Source organism: Yarrowia lipolytica, chromosome 1C, assembly GCF_001761485.1.
Source record: "Yarrowia lipolytica chromosome 1C, complete sequence".
NCBI classification, from domain to species: domain Eukaryota; kingdom Fungi; phylum Ascomycota; class Dipodascomycetes; order Dipodascales; genus Yarrowia; species Yarrowia lipolytica.
This window is the reverse complement of record NC_090772.1, coordinates 202,546-219,348: the sequence shown is the minus strand read 5'-3', so window position 1 is coordinate 219,348 and position 16,803 is coordinate 202,546. Positions and strand designations below refer to the sequence as shown.

Genomic DNA, 16,803 nt, shown 5'->3' with positions numbered 1-16,803 from the left:
CCTCGAACAGTTTAATTGCTATCTTCTTCCCATTCTTGGGCTGATATGTGGCGCATTCCGTGGTTGAAGTGGTATCCACTTCAAGCAATCACATTGATGATGTGTGCCCTCCTCAGCTGCAACCCTCTCTATGGGTTCACTCAGATCTACGGTCATCGTTTTTGTGACTCTCTTTCCGTACTAACACAGTGTCCATCTACGCCTTGGACGACTCTACTCGTCAACTTCTACAAGAAGAAAACTTTCTGGGCCGGTTTTCCCCCAAAGACCTCGTTGAGCAACTCTCTCACAACGGCGACGCTCCTCCCGCCAACGAGTCGACGCTCGAGTCTCTCGATCCGAAACCTTACATTCGTACGTTTGAAGCTGCTCTGAATGAATTGAAACGACTAAGAGAACAAGTTTCGTCCCGTGAGAATGATGTCGCCGGCGACGTGGATCAGGCCGAGCTGACCCATTCGAGAATCGTTCTCAATCTCCAAAAGTCGGTCCAGTCTACAGTCTCCGAGTACACCGACATGGAGCAGTTGATGGCCGAGGTGAGCAAACAGACGTCCTCTCTGGGCGACAAAATGGACCGTATTTCGGGCCAGCATCAAAAGGCCATTGCATCGCATTTCCTCATCAACTGTTACCTTTCGTTTGTAAAGAAGAGCAGCTGTTTGGAGCTCGAGAGAATGTGGAAAGACGGTCCCAGTGGTCAGCGAAAGTGTGCCACCTACGTGCGCCAATTATTGATTCTGTCGTCGAAGATCGACACTGTGGAGGCTTGTCGACGAGCCCAGAGTGATATTGAGAAGTTTGCAGAGAAAATCGAGAAGGATTTACTCGATGTGTTTGACCAGGCATACAGAAACGCCGATATGCTGATGATGAAGGACTCGGCCGACGTCCTGACGGACTTCAACGGCGGAACGAACGTTATTATGGCGTTTGTCAACCAGCATGACTTCTTTATTGCTCAGGATAAAGTGGTGGCTGCCAACTCTGAGCCAGATGAAGCTGTTCTCAAAGAACTGGCTGATCCTAACAACTCCGATCCCCAATTCGACCATGTGACCGAAGAGCTCTGTTCCGAGGTTGTTTCTGTGGTCAACACCGAAACCGAGATCATCAAGCGTGTTTTCAAGGAGCCCGTGGTTGTTTTGCAGGTGTTCCTTCAGCGAGTATTTGCCCAGCGAATCCAGCAGCGAATCGAGCTGTTTCTGAGCTCTGCAGAGGCCATGAGTACCCTTGCATACGTCAGATCGCTGCATCTGGCTTACAATGTGGTCTCTAGTTTGGTGAAGAAGTTGAAGGACTTCTTTTCGTCGGAGAACCTCGACACTCACGATTCCCTGGCAGCTCTGCTTGACCAGAACTTTGCCGACATCTTCATTCCCCATATCGACAAGAATCGGTACTTTGAGAGCGAAAAGAAGTCACTTAGTGAGCTCATTTCTGCTGCTCTATGGAAGTTCGCCGAGTTCCACGAAAAGAAGTCATCACACAAAGAAGGTGGTCTGCTTGGTCGAATCACCCATTCTCTTGACAACGAAGACAACAAGGGTATCGGCAACTTCATGCGAAACTTCAGAGACAGAAACGAGCGTCACAGCACTCCTGACTCGCCTGTTCCTCTGGAGCCAGAAGATGGAGAGATTAAGATTGATGTAGTGCAAATGTGTCTGAAGTGTCTGGCTGAGAGTATTCAGCGAGTGCTTGAACTGGCACACCAGAATGAAATCAACGACTGTGTGGTTTCTCTGCATGACCTGCTGATTGAGTCAGTGGGTAAGAGTTACATTGAGACCGGTCTGGACGATGCCATTGTGTCTCGTGACATGAAGACCATCTCTTTTGTGCATCTCAAGACGATCCGACGAGTTCTGACTGCCATTCGACTCATGTCCGTTGTGATCAACTCTGTGATTGTCCCTTTGACCGATTCTCATGGTCAAGGAAGACGATACATTGTCATGCAGACCAATAATTTTTTTACAAAGTGCGAAGAGAAGATCAATTCAATTCTGCAGGTGACCTTGGACATTGTTTCTGCTCGAGTTACTGTTCTGTTGAGCAAGCAGAAGAAGCGAGACTTTCTACCAAAGGAAGACACCCCTACACATCAGCCCACTAGCACTTGTCTCGAGCTGATTTCTTTCCTCACAGAAGTGCACGATGCCGGTGCCATCTTTCTCATTGAGCAAACACTCAAACAGTTCCTATTCCATGTTGGAATCGAATTTAGAGATGCTCTTCTTGAGCATCTTAAAAAGTTTACCGTCTCTGTGGCTGGAGGCTCGATTCTGAGCATGGATATGGCCAACTACACCAAGATGGTCAACTCGTGGGGCATCTCTGAGTTGTCTGAGGCGTTTGTGATTGTGAACGACCTGGCTGGTATTTTCGCAGCTGAGCTGGCCATGGTTAACTCACTGGTCAAGGAGGGTCCTCTGAGTAAGACCAAGCCGTTTATTCTGAAGGAGTATCTGAGTAAACGAAGTGATTATCAGGGAGGAACGGTGAACAAGATGTTTGCAGCAACGAATAAGATCCAGGCGTTGGGTATGATGTAGACATGACCCCTGAGCACATCGTATGGGTCTTAATTCGCATCTTGAGCTGAGCGATGATGTCGCATACTGTGGTCAGCGCAAGTGCTTGGCTGGTATATATTGACAATCAACATTAGATATTGATGATACTTGTAGTTTGTTTAGCTGTGGTGTACCTCTGAGGCAGTCTCATCATCCTCATTTTTTCAAAGTACAAACACTGGCACGAAAACATTTATATCCATCCTATTCCCCATGAACCAAACTTTCATCCTAACACAAGATCCGGGGATAGCCGACTATCAGCGTCGAAAGGGACAATTACCTTACCTCATGTCTCTAGTGATCAAGATGTACACAATCTGATTGTCGTACCGAGTCGGGAACCCGAGATATGTTTGCACAATGAGTGTTGTTCTTCCCAACTATCATTTCAACTAAATCTCAACTAAATCTGTTAAGCCGCTAATATCGTCAAGTAAATGGTTTCTCTGGTTGGAGCATTGGCTGTTATATTATTTCGGCATAATACAGCGCGCGCCTGACTACACGGTCTCACTGCTCGATCTTAGTTCTCTTACTCTATGTATCAGCCTGGGTTAGAATATATCCTGAGAAAGCACAAAGACTTTGCAAGAAGATCAGTGGAAAGGTGAAAATCGTTTTTTAATCAATGTTGTTCATGATTAGCATGATTGGATCATCAGTGCAATGTCAACCAGGGGTTGGCTAGGGTACTCACTTGAGAGGTAGAGAAGATAATAAATTAATTGTAAAGGGTATCACGAATTTGGGATAGAGTCGTCATCAAAGAGTTCTCAAAGAGTTCTCACAGGGGCTGGGTTAGTTTGGTTCGGAAAATTCAACCACAGTTGTGTTCAATTTCAGATATTCCTTTTGGCTAGGAGTCGTATCACCATGAAAATAAAGATAATAAGATTGGGGCGACAAAGGTTCATCATTGACATCAAAGCATCCGGATGGATGTCGGATTTCCAACTGTTTTCGGGTACTCACGTATCATGTTGTATGGTGCGAAGTAAGAAAAGATTTTTACCAAATTCTTAAATAGCATTGGGAGGTTAGGCCGGGTAAATTGAACCCTACCTGGTCCTGGAAATAGACTCTGCTATGTTATGAGCATGGCTTATGTAAGCGGAGTGGAGGGTGAAGAGGAGCTGCAAAAGTGCCGTGGAATTGATATATATACAAGTTCAGTATCGCACAGTGCAGTACAGTAGGTGAATATGTTTTGAAACCGCTGATAGGGTTTAGTAAGGCTCATTGGAGAAGATTGGGCTGTTCTGTCTATCGAGAAGCGTGAAAATCGTGCTATTGAGGGTTTCCAGGGTCCATAATTGTCCGGAAAAGATAGAATGAAAGAACTGAACAACAATTACACTGAAATTATATATTACTTTTGAATACTTCCTTTCTAAACACACATTTTTGTCCTTTCGATCACCCCAGTAGAATCAATAGAGTTAGATCGATGTAAATACATGCATGCATAAACGGGATAAATTGAAACGCGAAAACAGAAAGTCGAATCATACAGCAAGAAAGTCTACGGCATGGAATCATGAGCAGGTTCACGTACCGCAATCTCTACAATCTCAAAACCCCGGAAAAGTCGTTCGACTCGCCCATGGCCTGCATTGTGCACTTGGACATGGACGCCTTCTTCGCCCAGGTGGAACAGGTGCGTCTCGGTCTTCCTCCAGGCACTCCGGTGGCGTGTCGACAGTGGGACGGACTGATTGCTGTGGGCTATGCGGCTCGAGCGTCGGGAATCACGCGTCATATGAGAGCTCCGGAGGCCCAAAAGCTGTGTCCTAATTTGGTTATGGCCCATGCAGCTTCTTTCAAACGAGGAGAAGACATGTGGGAGTACCATGCCAATCCCTCGGCGGACGACTACAAAATCTCTTTGGATCCCTATCGACAGGCTGGAAAGAAGGTGCTCAACATTGTCAAGCAGTACTCTTCGGTGGTGGAGAAGGCCAGTGTTGACGAAAGTTATCTCGACCTGGGCCCTCGGATCTTCAATGAGATCATGATTGCATTTCCTCAATTGCAGCTTCTGGACAATGATCTGGACAATTTCCTGCCCGCTCCACCCCGTGCCCATGAGCTGAAGATCAGAGGATACAACTGGGACGGTCTGGGAGTGCTGGAAATCGTCACTGATGTGTCACGATTCGATCCTGATATCAGAGTTCATGACGATACCATGGTGACGGACTGGGACGACCTGGTTCTCATGTTTGGCGCCAGAATATCCAAACGGATGCGAGAACAAGTCTATGAAGAGCTCAAGTACACTTGTTCGGCTGGTATTGCGCGCTGTAGAAGCGTGGCCAAGCTGGCTAGTGCACAAAACAAACCCAACAATCAAACGGTGGTCAGAGCAGGAGCTCTCAACAACTACCTGAAAAAGAAGAGTCTGACAGACATTGGAGGAATGGGGGGAAAGCTGGGAGAGGAGGTTTTGGAGAAGCTGGGGCTGGATAAGGAAAGCAAGGACAATATCACCCAAGTCCAGGCCTTGTCGAAACAACAGTTGCAACAGAAGCTGCAGAATGCTTCTCTCACAGAAAAAGTGTTTAATCTGGCACGTGGAAATCTGTATCGAGGACTCAAGACGCGAATTGAGCTCAAGTCGATGCTTTCAGCCAAAAACTTTGCCAGAGTGCCCTTGAAGGATCGAAAGGAAGCAGAGTTATGGCTGGTTGTGTTTGCAGGAGAGCTGGCTATGCGTATTGTGGAGCATGAAAAAGAGCTGGGCACCTGTAGGCGTCCCAGAACGGTGTCTCTTCAACATGCTCGGTTCAAACCGATGGTGAAGCGGTCTAGACAGCAAGACTTGCCATTGGTACACACTAATAAGCTGAAGGAGGAGTTATTTGCTGCTGGTGTCAAGCTGCTCAAGCTGATTGAGAATGAGCCTGAGCACGATGCATATCCCATATCCATGCTTTCTCTGTCTGTCACTGGGTTTGTGGAGCTTCCAGCGGGTGCCTCTATTGGACATTTCTTCAAGACCATCACCACAGAGGCTCGAGAGAAGGCCGCGGTGGAGAAGACCAAGGCTCAGCAGGTCAACACATTGTGGAACAAGCCCAAGGAGGAGAAGAAGAGCTCGGGTAAGGACATCACGCAGTTCTTTGCCAAGAAGCCCAAAGAGAAGAAGGATTCTGATGAGACAACCAAGAAGCCAGAAGCATCCGACCCCGAAGTGAAGAAACCTCTGAGTTCTGAAGCTAATGATTACAACTCCTCTTCGCTATTCGTGTTCAGTGACGATGAGATGGACGAGTACATTGACACCTTCACTTGCCCGAAGTGCGACAAAAAGTACCCCATCGATGAGGAGATGGAGCACAGTGACTGGCATGTGGCTGTGGAGTTGAGCAAGGCCAATCGACCTGAACCCAAGCCTTTGAAGGTCGTCAAGCCCAAGGGGAAGAGAAAGGGAGATCGTCAGGCGAGGTTGGCCTTCTAGGCGGATATGAGGCCAATCAGAGAGAGGCAGGGATCTGGAGTGCGAGTACTGTACTGTACTCAGGTTTTGCTCTTCCGTCTTGAACAGCAGTATTTATTATAGGCATTTGCATGACACGAGGTTACTGTAGGCTGTAAGCTGTAATCAAGAGACAGATTCTCAGACTATATATATTGTGTAATGTACAGTACGCACAGTATAGTGCACTGTGATATAGACGTCCAAGGAGAACTCGGCTCAATAGAAAACAAGACACTAGCGGTCTCTAAGGGGCCCATGATACATAGATGTACAGTTCTAAGAGGTACGTCTCTGAAGTCGTCACGTAACAGAGCATAGCACGATATGGAACATAAGGGAGTGGATAAATAAAGATGAAAACTTGTGACATAGTTCTGCTGAGTATACACAACAAGATTATATTGTCAGAAAGTTCAATACCGCTCAATTTAGAAAAAGAATTAGCCCTTTTTTTCGTTTTTTTGGTGGTTTTTTTTTTTATTCTAATGATTCATTACAGCTATATACCTAGTAAGCCGGGTTATTGGCGTTCAATAAATCATACACTTCTGAATCTTTGCGATGTGCGCTGCGGGGCGCTGTCGGTTGGTTTGTCGACGCTTCGTCTAGTTGATGTCATTTTCGTGGTCTCGTGGTAGTGAATCATGGCTAACAGATCAAGAAATCATATCAATCGTTGATGGTAATTTTTGGAAAACTTCAACATGACTTACCGTCTTTATTCGCAAAATCACGAGATTTCCGATATAGTGTAGGGGCTATCACATCACGCTCTCAAGTTGAGAACCGTGGAGACCGGGGTTCGATTCCCCGTATCGGAGTACAATCGTCTGATTTCTTTTCGTCCGTCCTACACGGTGCTTTTTTTTGTCTGCTCTCAAATAATGGTGGGAGAATGTGCGTTTAGATGTTGAGATAGTGTGCTACAGTACGTTGTGCAGTTCAGACTGAGCCTGACACTTGACGATAACCCAATTTGTTATTGAACCCACCTGGTGGGGAGACCAGACATGCATGGCAACTGTCCCCGTGACCATGCTCACGTGTGTGGCTTTTGACAACATACCGCCCAGACCAGTAAGCGGTTGCTTCCAAATACCGCACCAAAACGAGGTGTTTGTCTGATAGTAGTACAAGCCACTCACGTCACTGCTTGTACCGGTTCTTGCGTTGGACACTCATCTGAGCCAACTATAGCCAAATTGTATTGCGGGAAGCTATTTTTTCACATTAGCGCCAGAAGCGTTTAACGTCGCAGAGCGAGCTAATGAGACACGACGCTGTTAGCAGTAATGTGATACAGAAGAGGGCTGGGTTGGAGAAGTGAAAACGGGGAGACTTTGGCACTGTACTGCTCACGTGGTCAACAGCGTGGGGCTCTTGGTGTACTTCTCCGCCGCCGCTCCTGTCAAACAGGCTCCCCCTCTTTCCGGACCATCTCGTTTCCAGGGTCAACCAAAATTGTTTGCTCCCAAGCAGAACTCTATATCACCTCTTATCGTGCGCTATACATGCGTGAGTATTCACATGTCGCTCGCTACAATAGCCACAACTCCGGTGACACAGGTAGGAACACCGTCAGAGGGCAGCTTCAGGTAACAGGCGGGATTCATATATACCGGAGCCACAAACCCCATCTCACAAGGGGAAAAAAAATACACAAGAAATCAACATCCACTCCGCAGCTTCAGCTCTACCACAACATGTCGCTATCGCTGCCTCCGGAAATCATCACCATGGTGTGTTATCACCTCGACACAAAAAGCCTCCTTGCTCTGGAGGCCAGCTGTTCAGAAATCCGAGCAATAACGTCGTCGCGGTTTCTCGACGAGGCGCTATTTGCACACAGATGCCGAGACCTGTGCCAGTGGATCTCTCCTCAGTATGGCCATGGCTCCTGGAGAGGCACTCTACGACGTCTCAAACGAGTGGTGACGCCCATGGACTATCACAATTTGCATTTCATGTACGAGCTGGCCGAAGGCGGGCGTCTTCCCAGCCGTTTCCGCCGAGGAGAACTCGTCAAACGAAGTCATCTCAACACAAAGATGGAACGGGAGGGCAAGAAAACTGACCAAAACAAACGACTGAGCGTGATAGCGTCAGACGTTGTTGCCCGCAACTTCCGCTGCAAAATCCTCCACAACCGCATCCAGATGCACCATAACGGAGTCATCATCACCCTCAACATGTCCGACCAAATTGGAGTTTGTGAGACAGCACGTCCGGAGTTTTCAATCAAGGACGATGGAGAAAAGGGCTGGAGATACGAGTACGAAACGCGTCTGGGACAAGTGGTGCTGCCGTTTGAAGCTTCTTTCATTGCTCAAACAGACGACCATATGACAGTCAAGGCCATCTCGGGAGACTCCAAAGACAAATTCTTCTTCGTGGACATGACCACGCTGCCTCATAAACAGCCCATGAAAGTGCCAGCACACACCGCTTTGCACACTGTGGGATCCCTTGCTCTTCTTACTGATGATTCACACTTACATGTTGTGCACCAAACTGGAGTCTACTCGTTTGGAGAACAACATGGAAGAAAGAAGTTCACTGTGTGTGGACCCTTCCTCGTGGTATTGTACGACAACCTGGTGCTCTCCGTCCTCTACCAAGATGACTCTTCCGTTTATTTGGTGGGCCATGTCGTACTCCAAGGATGGAACTTTGAAACTGCTAGACTGGTAGCAGACGTCACCCTGCATAAATTCGTCATGCTGTGCTCAGATAATTGCACGCTGCTGATGGATCTAGAAACCCTAGAGATGGACACCTTGCCTCCATCCCAAATCAACAGTATTGATTCGGAACTCAACGCATGGGCTTACTCCGAGCGGTATCTCAAGGTCATAGCCTACAAGGCTGCATGTATCAAGAAGGCCACCGAGGAGAGAATAGGACGAGTGATTGAGGAGCCGTTTGTATTCGACTTTCGCTACGTGAACAATGTAGCCGAGGAAGGGTTGATTCAGATGAGCACCCATTCAACTATCGTTTAAGCATTATAGAAATAAAGTGTAACTGATTACTTGGGGTGTTGTAAATTAGTTAATCTCTTTCTGTTAAACTTACGAATTAATTATGTACAATTATGTTTCCTGATTCCAATAAATATAAGGCTGGGCCGGATTATAGCACTTCCAAGACCACTAGACCCGGTTCCAGGCTCTCCAACCCATCAATGTGGTCCAATCCAAGATGGAATCGGGTCTTCCACACCTCCTTGTACGCGGGAAGGTCTAGCTCCTTCAGACCAGCTACTGGTGCAACAAGGAGGGGGTTAATCGGTGCCAGAGCTGCAATGACATCATTGACATACTCTGGAGAAGATCCCATGAGATCCAGAACCGTCACCATGGTCTTTTTGTGTCTGATTTGGATGTTTTCGATCTCATCCGTGACTCTTTTGAACAGGTTTGTTCCTAGAGGATGGTCTTTATCGAGAATCTCAAGCTCACCCTCTGGAATACCTAACAGCCACGAGGGAGGTTTGTATGTTCTCCAGTAGACCACTGTGTGCGAGCCGCTGTCAACGTGTTTGGACAGGTAGTGTTGGGCTGGAACCACTCCTCCTTGATGAAGAGTACCCATAAGGAAGCCCATGATGATGTTGAACACGTACGACAGGAGGAATATAGCCGAGGTAAATCTTCTTGGCACAGCATTGATGTCGTAGCAGGAAATCAGGAGCGGAACTGCCGGCATGAGGAATCTAGCCTCCTGGTGGGGAAACAAGGACAGGAAGAAGACACCACTGATGGCGCTCTGGAACTGCAGAGACTTCCAGTATTGAGAAGGGGTTCTCAGAAGAATAAGAAGAGGACCCAGAAGCACAGGGAGGTTGCTCACGAGGTGTGTGAGTCTGTTGTGAATGCCGTGCTCAGCCAGATTGTGTCCTTGAGAATTGTACAGGAAGGAGTTGAGGGGAGTGATGGTCCATTCAAGGTCATAATGAACTGAATCAACATGGATGACAAAGAAGGCCGTGAGAGCTACACTGGCAATAAGCAGTATGAGCGACGAAATGTTATGAATGAGGTACTTCCGTAGGTAGGTCAGTCCAGGAACAATGAGCCATAGAGGGAAAGTAACTCGGTTCCAGGTTCCAATGACAATAAGCAGACCGAGCAAACCAGCATCCATAAACTTGTGGACACGTTGATGGTGCATTGAGTGCCGTTGCTGGCTCTCTTTGATGATCACAAGACACCACAGTACCAGCAGTGTCTCTGTGGAGTTGGAGAAGGTATGGCTCTGGTATGACCACGTGACGTAGGAGCATCCCACGAGATACAGCGTCTTGGTCTTGCTCTTTTTGCTGTCGCTCAATCGGTCCAGAGCCATGTCTCCCAGAATCCAGTATGCCAGCGCGTGGCCGGCTCGGATGAACCAGTAAGCTTCTCGAGGCGACAACTGACCCTTCCACAGGAAATTCAACACGCTCAGGGGAGCAGTATACAGGATCCATAGCGGCACAAAGCTGCGAATGGGACTGTCGCCCCTGAACTCCCAGGTGGTTTCATGGGCCCAGTCAAACAGGTTGCCCAGCGCGTACTCCGGGCCCTGAAAGTGCTCATCGGGGTGGATGTAAGACGGCGAGATGGCGAGATGCAGGCGCAGCAGCAGCGACAACGCCAAAATCAGACGGTTGTTCCAGATCATGGTACGAGTGCTGGAGAAGGGCAGTGTTTGGTAGACTGAATGTTCTCGTACTGGTCACTAGTGCGCGTCTCAGCTGCAACTGGTACAGAGGAACGTGTCAGGGGAATGTTACCTTGAACTGAAGGGTGATATGAGGCGAAATAAACGTGTCGAGGCGAATTGAGGCGTATACCGGAAGGGCAGTGTGAATGAAGACGTACGTTCATCCATCTGCGGGGCCAATAAGGTGCTTCCAAACCCTCACCGAACATAAAAGGTAGCTAACCCAACCCACCGACCCATCCAAAGCTAATAAATCCGAAGTCCATATCCGATAAATCCAAAGCAACAGAACGTGAGCCATAGAGAGTAAAAAAAAAAGGGAAACGCAAGTGTTTATATAAGAAGAGAGAATAGACCAGCATCACATAGACCGTGTCATACACCCATTTTCTATATACCGTAGCATGGTGACACACATTTCTACCATGGCTTCACCACATGCCATCTATCATATTATTATATAAAGACTCTAAAGACTCAGTTGTCTCAGAAATACGATCCCTAAATCTCCACTACAATCACAAACTTATATAGATGTTAATATGTTAATATACTCATAAATTACCTGCCCGTGCATAATGTCACAATAAATAGAAAAGGGGTCTGATGTGAGAGGAAATGACTCCAAACTCGCTTGAACCGTGCCTTGCAGACACGCTTCATCGTCGGAGCCGGGAGGGAGAAAGACCGATCCGGTACCCGTCCTGCGTCTTGATGGGACTGTCCAGACGAATACCCTCCTCAATAATCATTCGTCGAAAATCAATAGAATCCCAGTTACCAGATCCGGGAGAAGCACTCTTGCCTCCGTCAGCGCCGCCATTCTCCACTGCCCGTCGAACCACCTGACACACATCCACGCCAAACACGTCAACGTGGTCGCCAGAGTGCTCAAATAACACCGAGTGGTCCAGGAACTGCTGCGATCGAGCCGCCCGCTTGCCAGGCGAGCCAAAGCACGCGCGGGAAATGTGGTCGTCCTCATCCAGCAAGGCCTGCACACGTCGCGACGAAGGCGAATGGGCCAGATCGTCCAGCTCCCGAGATGTTACAGGAGGACCCATCAGAGAGCCTCGGGGGGAGTCCGACAGAACAGACTTATGCAGAGGAGACCGGAACCGAGGAGAGGTGAAGGACGGGAGGTTCGACACGGGAGGGGCCAGTGTAGTAGCGGGGGTTAGAGGGGCCAGTGTAAGGCCTCCGTTACGAACTGGAGAAAGAGCAGCGGCTGTGGAGAGAGCAGCCGAGCCCACAGCACTGAGTGCGTTGCTGCCGCCAGTGCCTCCACCTCGGACGGGCGAATTGCCATACCGTCCGAAAGAGAACTCGGTCATTGACGAGTAGCCAAACGAAGTTCCGGAAGACCATGACGTCGGAGGCATCATGGACTGCGACTGAGCATCAAGCTTCAGTGTACCCAGGCTGACACCTCCACCGAGCATGTGAGCGGCTCGCCCGCTGTTGAGCATCCGCCGCTTGGCACTGTGGGTCATGGGGTACATGTCCAGGTCGTCCAGAGAGTGCTTGCCCCGTGTGGGCGAGTCCAGAGACAGCGAGGTGGAAGAGAAATGCTTGAGGGAGTCGAGGCCCAGCGACTTTCGCACCGGAGTCGCAAACGGGTACGACTGCTCGCTCACAGATCGGGCCAGCGCCGTGGGTCGCAGATCGCTGGCCCCGTCGCTTCCAATATGGGAGTCCGAGTCTCCGGAGTTCAGAGTGCTTGTGCCCCGTCGCTTGCCGGGAGTGCTCTTCTCAGGAGTTCGGAGCTGGTCAAGCACAGAACCTCGCTGCGGGGTCTGCAACAGAATGGCGTCAGTAGTTGGCTCGCCCAAGCTACTGGTGTTGCTGCTGCTGACGCCCTGGCTCGACGCGTTGTCCTCGTCCTCGTCGTCGGTGCTGTCGTCGGGCTTCTTGAGCCGAAGCGGCGACTGTAGGTTGGGGTTATGCATGGCTGCATGGAGCTCCAGCCCGTGGGCCAATGCAGAGTGGGAGTGGGGGAATGCCTGCGAGAAGTCGCTGTGTGTCATTCCTCCGTGCAAAGGCGCGCTCTGGCCTAGTCCATGGTGCGGCACCTGGTGCTGCTGCTGTCCCTGTTGATGCTGATGCTGGTTCTGGTGCTGCTGATGGTGTTGCTGCTGTTGCTGAGGCTGCTGCTGTGTATGTTGGACTTGCTGAGGCTGCTGCTGCTGTTGCTGGGTGTGATGACTAATCGACGTAGGCATCTGCATGGGAATCTGGCCCTGAACAGCACCGTTCTGCATGGGAGTGGCCTTGAAAGGAGACATGACACCCATGAACTGGCTGGGGGGAGGACCGTGGGACTCACCGAAAGAGCCCTGGCCCATTGAGTCACTGTTGGAGCGCGACATGGCCTCTCGCGAGTATCGAGACTCCTGCTGAGGAGCGGGCTTCTTATTGATACGCTCTTTGAGAAACTGCTGCTCCATGCCCGGCTCAATCATCCAGTAGTTACCCTTTCCGGGGTCGCTCTTGGGGCGCTCCTGCTTTTTGAATGCCTTGTTGAGCGACAGGTTGTGTCGGATGGAGTTTTGCCATCCGCTCTTCTGCTGCGAGTACCACTTGAACGTGGTGTTGATCCACTCGTAGATCTGTGACAGCGTGAGCTTGCGGTTGGGCGACCGCAGGATGGCCATGCCGATGAGCTGTGCGTACGAGAACGGCGGCTTGGTGCCCTCGTCCACAATCTCGGGGAACTCGTTAGGCTCGGGAATCCGCAGCTTGGCTGGAGCGTCAACGGGTGAGGCGCTGTTGCTGTTGGCGTCCTTGTTGTCGACACAGAAGAAAGGCTGCGGCGGCTTGGTGGAGGCCTTGAGGTCTGGCGAATAGAGCGGCACGTTCTCCTTATCGACCTTGTATCGCATAGACTGAGGCACTGTGGGCGTGAAGTACGGCTGCTGAGAGTTATTGTGCTGCTGCTTCTGGTTGGTGTTGACAAACCGCTGCTGCGACGAAGGGGGCGTATACATGACGTTGGACATGGACAGGTTCACGTCGCCGAGATGAGGCGAGTAGTCTGCTGGCGTCTGTTGCTGCTGTTGCTGCTGTTGCTGCTGGCCGTTCTGGTTGTAGCGCTGCTGCTTGCCCTGGCTGGACTCGGGGGTGTAGCAGTACATCTTTGAAGAGGAGGTACGTGACGACATGGCGCGAGTGCTGGGAGGGGGCGGCAGGTGGACCGAGCTGAGGGACTTGAGCAGGTTAGAGTTGAGCGTTGGCAGCGCCGATGTGTTGTACTTGATGGGGGTTATACCTTCGTCCATCGTGACTTTGTGTGTAGAGCGAGTGAGAGGGATGGGTGAGTGATTAGAATAGGAACACAAAGACGTACCGGTTAATTAGTGAGCCGGGTACGTGAGAACTGAAAGAAGAAGGCCCGAATACGAGAGGTTGGTGTGGCCCCTGAGTGTGTGTGTGTGTGTGTTTGTTTACCTCGTCGTCGTTTTCAGTTGAAGGGGGGGAGGGTGTCTGCTCTGAGGCGTCTATGTCTGACTGTCTTGAGGCGTTATGAGACACTTCAGGTTTTTGTCAGTGTCAGTAGCAGCAGGGGGGGGGGAGAAAAGAAATGAGCGAATGTGAGGAAGTTGTGCGTGGTCTGGGATGGCGTGTCCGTCGATATTGGTCCAGTCAATGTTCTTCTGTTCGTTCTGGATCCTCAATCTGGGTCTGTGTCTGTGTCTGTGACAGTGTCAGTGATGGAGGAGGACGAAGAATTTAGACGTGTGTAAGTGGCAACGTTGAGAGTCGTTGGCAACGTCCTGGCTAGTGTCTGGTGACTGTTTGTGGCGGTTGACTGGTCCTGTTGAAGTCGTGTGTGTGGGTGTGAGTATGTTCGTGGATTGAAGAGTAGAGATGAGATGCTGAGATTAGACGTCAGTTTGAAAATCCGAATTCGGGCGCAGCCAACAAAGAGAAAGAGTTTTGGCTTGTACAGAAGCTCCCATTCCAACTACCGCGTCATGTGCATAGAGTTGTGCCGAAGGTTTGCTACAAGGTTACGGTTCGGCCAGAATCGCGAAAACCCACGCGTGAGGAGAAGCTTCGGTGGGCAAAAAAGCGAGCGTCTGAGAGAGGCCGGAGAGCGCACGTAGCAAGCCAAAAGATTGCTACGGCATGTTGGATTATGTAAGAGGCGGTGCCGGCGACGGCGTTAGACGGAATTTGCTGCGATTTCCCCTTGGCTGCCCTCTACACTGTGACGTGACGCATGTATATCTCCACTGTCGTCCCACCATGCAATGATCCACCAGGAGGTGCGAAAGAAGAAGGGGAAAAAAAAGTGAGAAAAAAGTGAGAAAAAAGAGGGAAAAAGAGGAAAAAAGAGGGAAAAAGGGAAAAAAGGGAAAAAAGGCCATTGACAGAGACACACTGACACCACGCGGGGACCAAAGTATGTTCAGGTTGAGTTCGGCTACGAGTACATAAGACGGATATTGGAGGGTAGGAGATGTTGGAGACTACGATACTAGGAACGAGACCAATTGGACGCCTGAGTTGACTGGGGGTATTGGTTCAGCAAGCGATAGTGTAATGTCGTAAATTGTAGCTGGCTCGATCACCCGCAACCTATAGGATCTACATACCCATTGAGGATCAGCCGGATGAGGCAAACGCAACGGCCTCACGAACGGATCGTCCACCCCAACTATCTGAGCAAGCATGGACACGGCCATCATGGTGTGGGATGGGGTGTGGCCGTTCAACTCGACTGCTTCTTGTCTGCTTCCCATTGCTTGCTTGTCTCGTCTTGTCTTGTCGTATCACTCCTGGCCTGCACTCCTTACCATATTCTACCAGCCCTTTCAGCCTTTTCACTTGTTCTAGGTAGAAGGGAAAAAAATACAATCAGGATGGAAAATATCCACACGGTCTGCCTCACAGGCGGCGTACTGAACGATGGTAATGCAACTAACATGGGTTCCGTATCCGGACCAGCGCTCCTCCAAACACTACCACCATCTAATTGTCGAGCCATACGGTTTTGGGAGGCTCCACCGTGACTCCCCTGGAGATCGTACAAGTAACGTGGGCGAGTTAAACCGAAAAAAAGACGTAGGTATCGTGCGTCTTTGACACCCGGCTCCGCGACTCCTAACAGGCTCTCCCCAGACTGGTGACATGTCGACATGTGTCCGTGCACCTGAAGAAGCCACATTGGCGCGGTTCCTTTGGATCGGGCCAAAACGTGACCAATGCACTACATTGTAGCTACTTGTAGGCTCCCCCTGGCGCGTGTAAGGGACCTTACCAGCGGCCTCTGTAGCCCACCCTAGGCCTGCTAGACTCATGCCACACTATCGGACTACCGACACGCGCGTCCGCTTCGGGCCCTCTACCCTAACCCTATGGAATGCAGAGTCGCGTCCCGGTTGCAACTTTGGCATTAACGTTTGGCATATAAGCTCGCACCAGGCAGCACCCTAGCATAATCGCAACCGTACAATGCTTGACAATGCCAGCCTGGGCCGATAAGCTGGAATGTGGGGGGGTGGCATTTCAGACCAGAAAACGGCGTGAATAATATTTGCCAAAGTATGGTGGTTGTGTTGGCGGTGGTGGTGATGTCTTTTCGGAGGTGGACCTCATGTGAGAACAAGTACCAGGAGACTACGAGTACCAGTAACGGTACCACCACTGCCAATGCTGGCTCCATCTCCCATGCTTCAAAATGCGTACACGTTTCCGTCCAAGCGAAAGGCAGCCATGCAGGCCATCGGATCGTTCATAGCCTACCAGTGTACGGTGGTATTCGTACGTACTGTACTGTACTTGTACTTGCACAATAGTGCGAATCTGTCAGGAATCGATATTGGATTGACTTTGAACGTGGATTATATTTTTTCTCTATTGAGGTGATAATTTTTCATACGGAATTGGCGTATCCACCAAAAAGACACGTCAACGGTGCACACTAAATAATATGGTGGGTGACGGCTATTACAAGGGTCCTACAGACTTGTTCCAGTTGTCGTACTTGTGCTCGCCCGACGCTGACCACCATCATGCCTCGTTTCACAT

At 49.9% G+C, this 16,803-nt stretch overlaps 7 protein-coding genes and 1 non-coding gene across 8 annotated transcripts; 5 read left to right on the top strand and 3 right to left on the bottom strand.

Annotated features, from left to right (window-relative positions):
- Window positions 1-518: 518 nt before the first annotated feature.
- On the top strand, window positions 519-2,558 carry YALI1_C02188g (uncharacterized protein; the record flags this gene model as incomplete). Its single annotated transcript, XM_066094229.2, has 1 exon — window positions 519-2,558. One exon carries the CDS (start codon window positions 519-521, stop codon window positions 2,556-2,558), a length of 2,040 nt encoding a protein of 679 aa, XP_065950301.2.
- Window positions 2,559-3,210: 652 nt separating this feature from the next.
- Window positions 3,211-3,605, top strand: YALI1_C02160g (uncharacterized protein; the record flags this gene model as incomplete). The annotated part of the gene is made up of 2 exons (XM_068282171.1): window positions 3,211-3,250; window positions 3,316-3,605. 2 exons carry the CDS (start codon window positions 3,211-3,213, stop codon window positions 3,603-3,605), a joined length of 330 nt encoding a protein of 109 aa, XP_068138272.1.
- A 514-nt stretch (window positions 3,606-4,119) lies between these two features.
- On the top strand, window positions 4,120-6,042 carry YALI1_C02152g (uncharacterized protein; the record flags this gene model as incomplete). Its single annotated transcript, XM_501333.3, has 1 exon — window positions 4,120-6,042. One exon carries the CDS (start codon window positions 4,120-4,122, stop codon window positions 6,040-6,042), a length of 1,923 nt encoding a protein of 640 aa, XP_501333.3.
- Window positions 6,043-6,803: 761 nt separating this feature from the next.
- On the top strand, window positions 6,804-6,884 carry YALI1_C02125r. The gene has a single exon. It is a non-coding gene; the product is annotated as a tRNA-Glu (tRNA).
- Window positions 6,885-7,574: 690 nt separating this feature from the next.
- Window positions 7,575-9,065, top strand: YALI1_C02117g (uncharacterized protein; the record flags this gene model as incomplete). Its single annotated transcript, XM_002142990.3, has 1 exon — window positions 7,575-9,065. One exon carries the CDS (start codon window positions 7,575-7,577, stop codon window positions 9,063-9,065), a length of 1,491 nt encoding a protein of 496 aa, XP_002143026.3.
- Window positions 9,066-9,195: 130 nt separating this feature from the next.
- YALI1_C02086g (uncharacterized protein) lies at window positions 9,196-10,728 on the bottom strand (the record flags this gene model as incomplete). Its single annotated transcript, XM_501332.1, has 1 exon — window positions 9,196-10,728. The coding sequence occupies one exon, from the start codon at window positions 10,726-10,728 to the stop codon at window positions 9,196-9,198; it is 1,533 nt and encodes a 510-aa protein (XP_501332.1).
- A 701-nt stretch (window positions 10,729-11,429) lies between these two features.
- On the bottom strand, window positions 11,430-14,048 carry YALI1_C02053g (uncharacterized protein; the record flags this gene model as incomplete). Its single annotated transcript, XM_501331.3, has 1 exon — window positions 11,430-14,048. One exon carries the CDS (start codon window positions 14,046-14,048, stop codon window positions 11,430-11,432), a length of 2,619 nt encoding a protein of 872 aa, XP_501331.3.
- Window positions 14,049-14,267: 219 nt separating this feature from the next.
- YALI1_C02044g (uncharacterized protein) lies at window positions 14,268-14,900 on the bottom strand (the record flags this gene model as incomplete). Its single annotated transcript, XM_068282170.1, has 2 exons — window positions 14,268-14,463; window positions 14,896-14,900. 2 exons carry the CDS (start codon window positions 14,898-14,900, stop codon window positions 14,268-14,270), a joined length of 201 nt encoding a protein of 66 aa, XP_068138271.1.
- Between the last annotated feature and the right edge of the window lie 1,903 nt (window positions 14,901-16,803).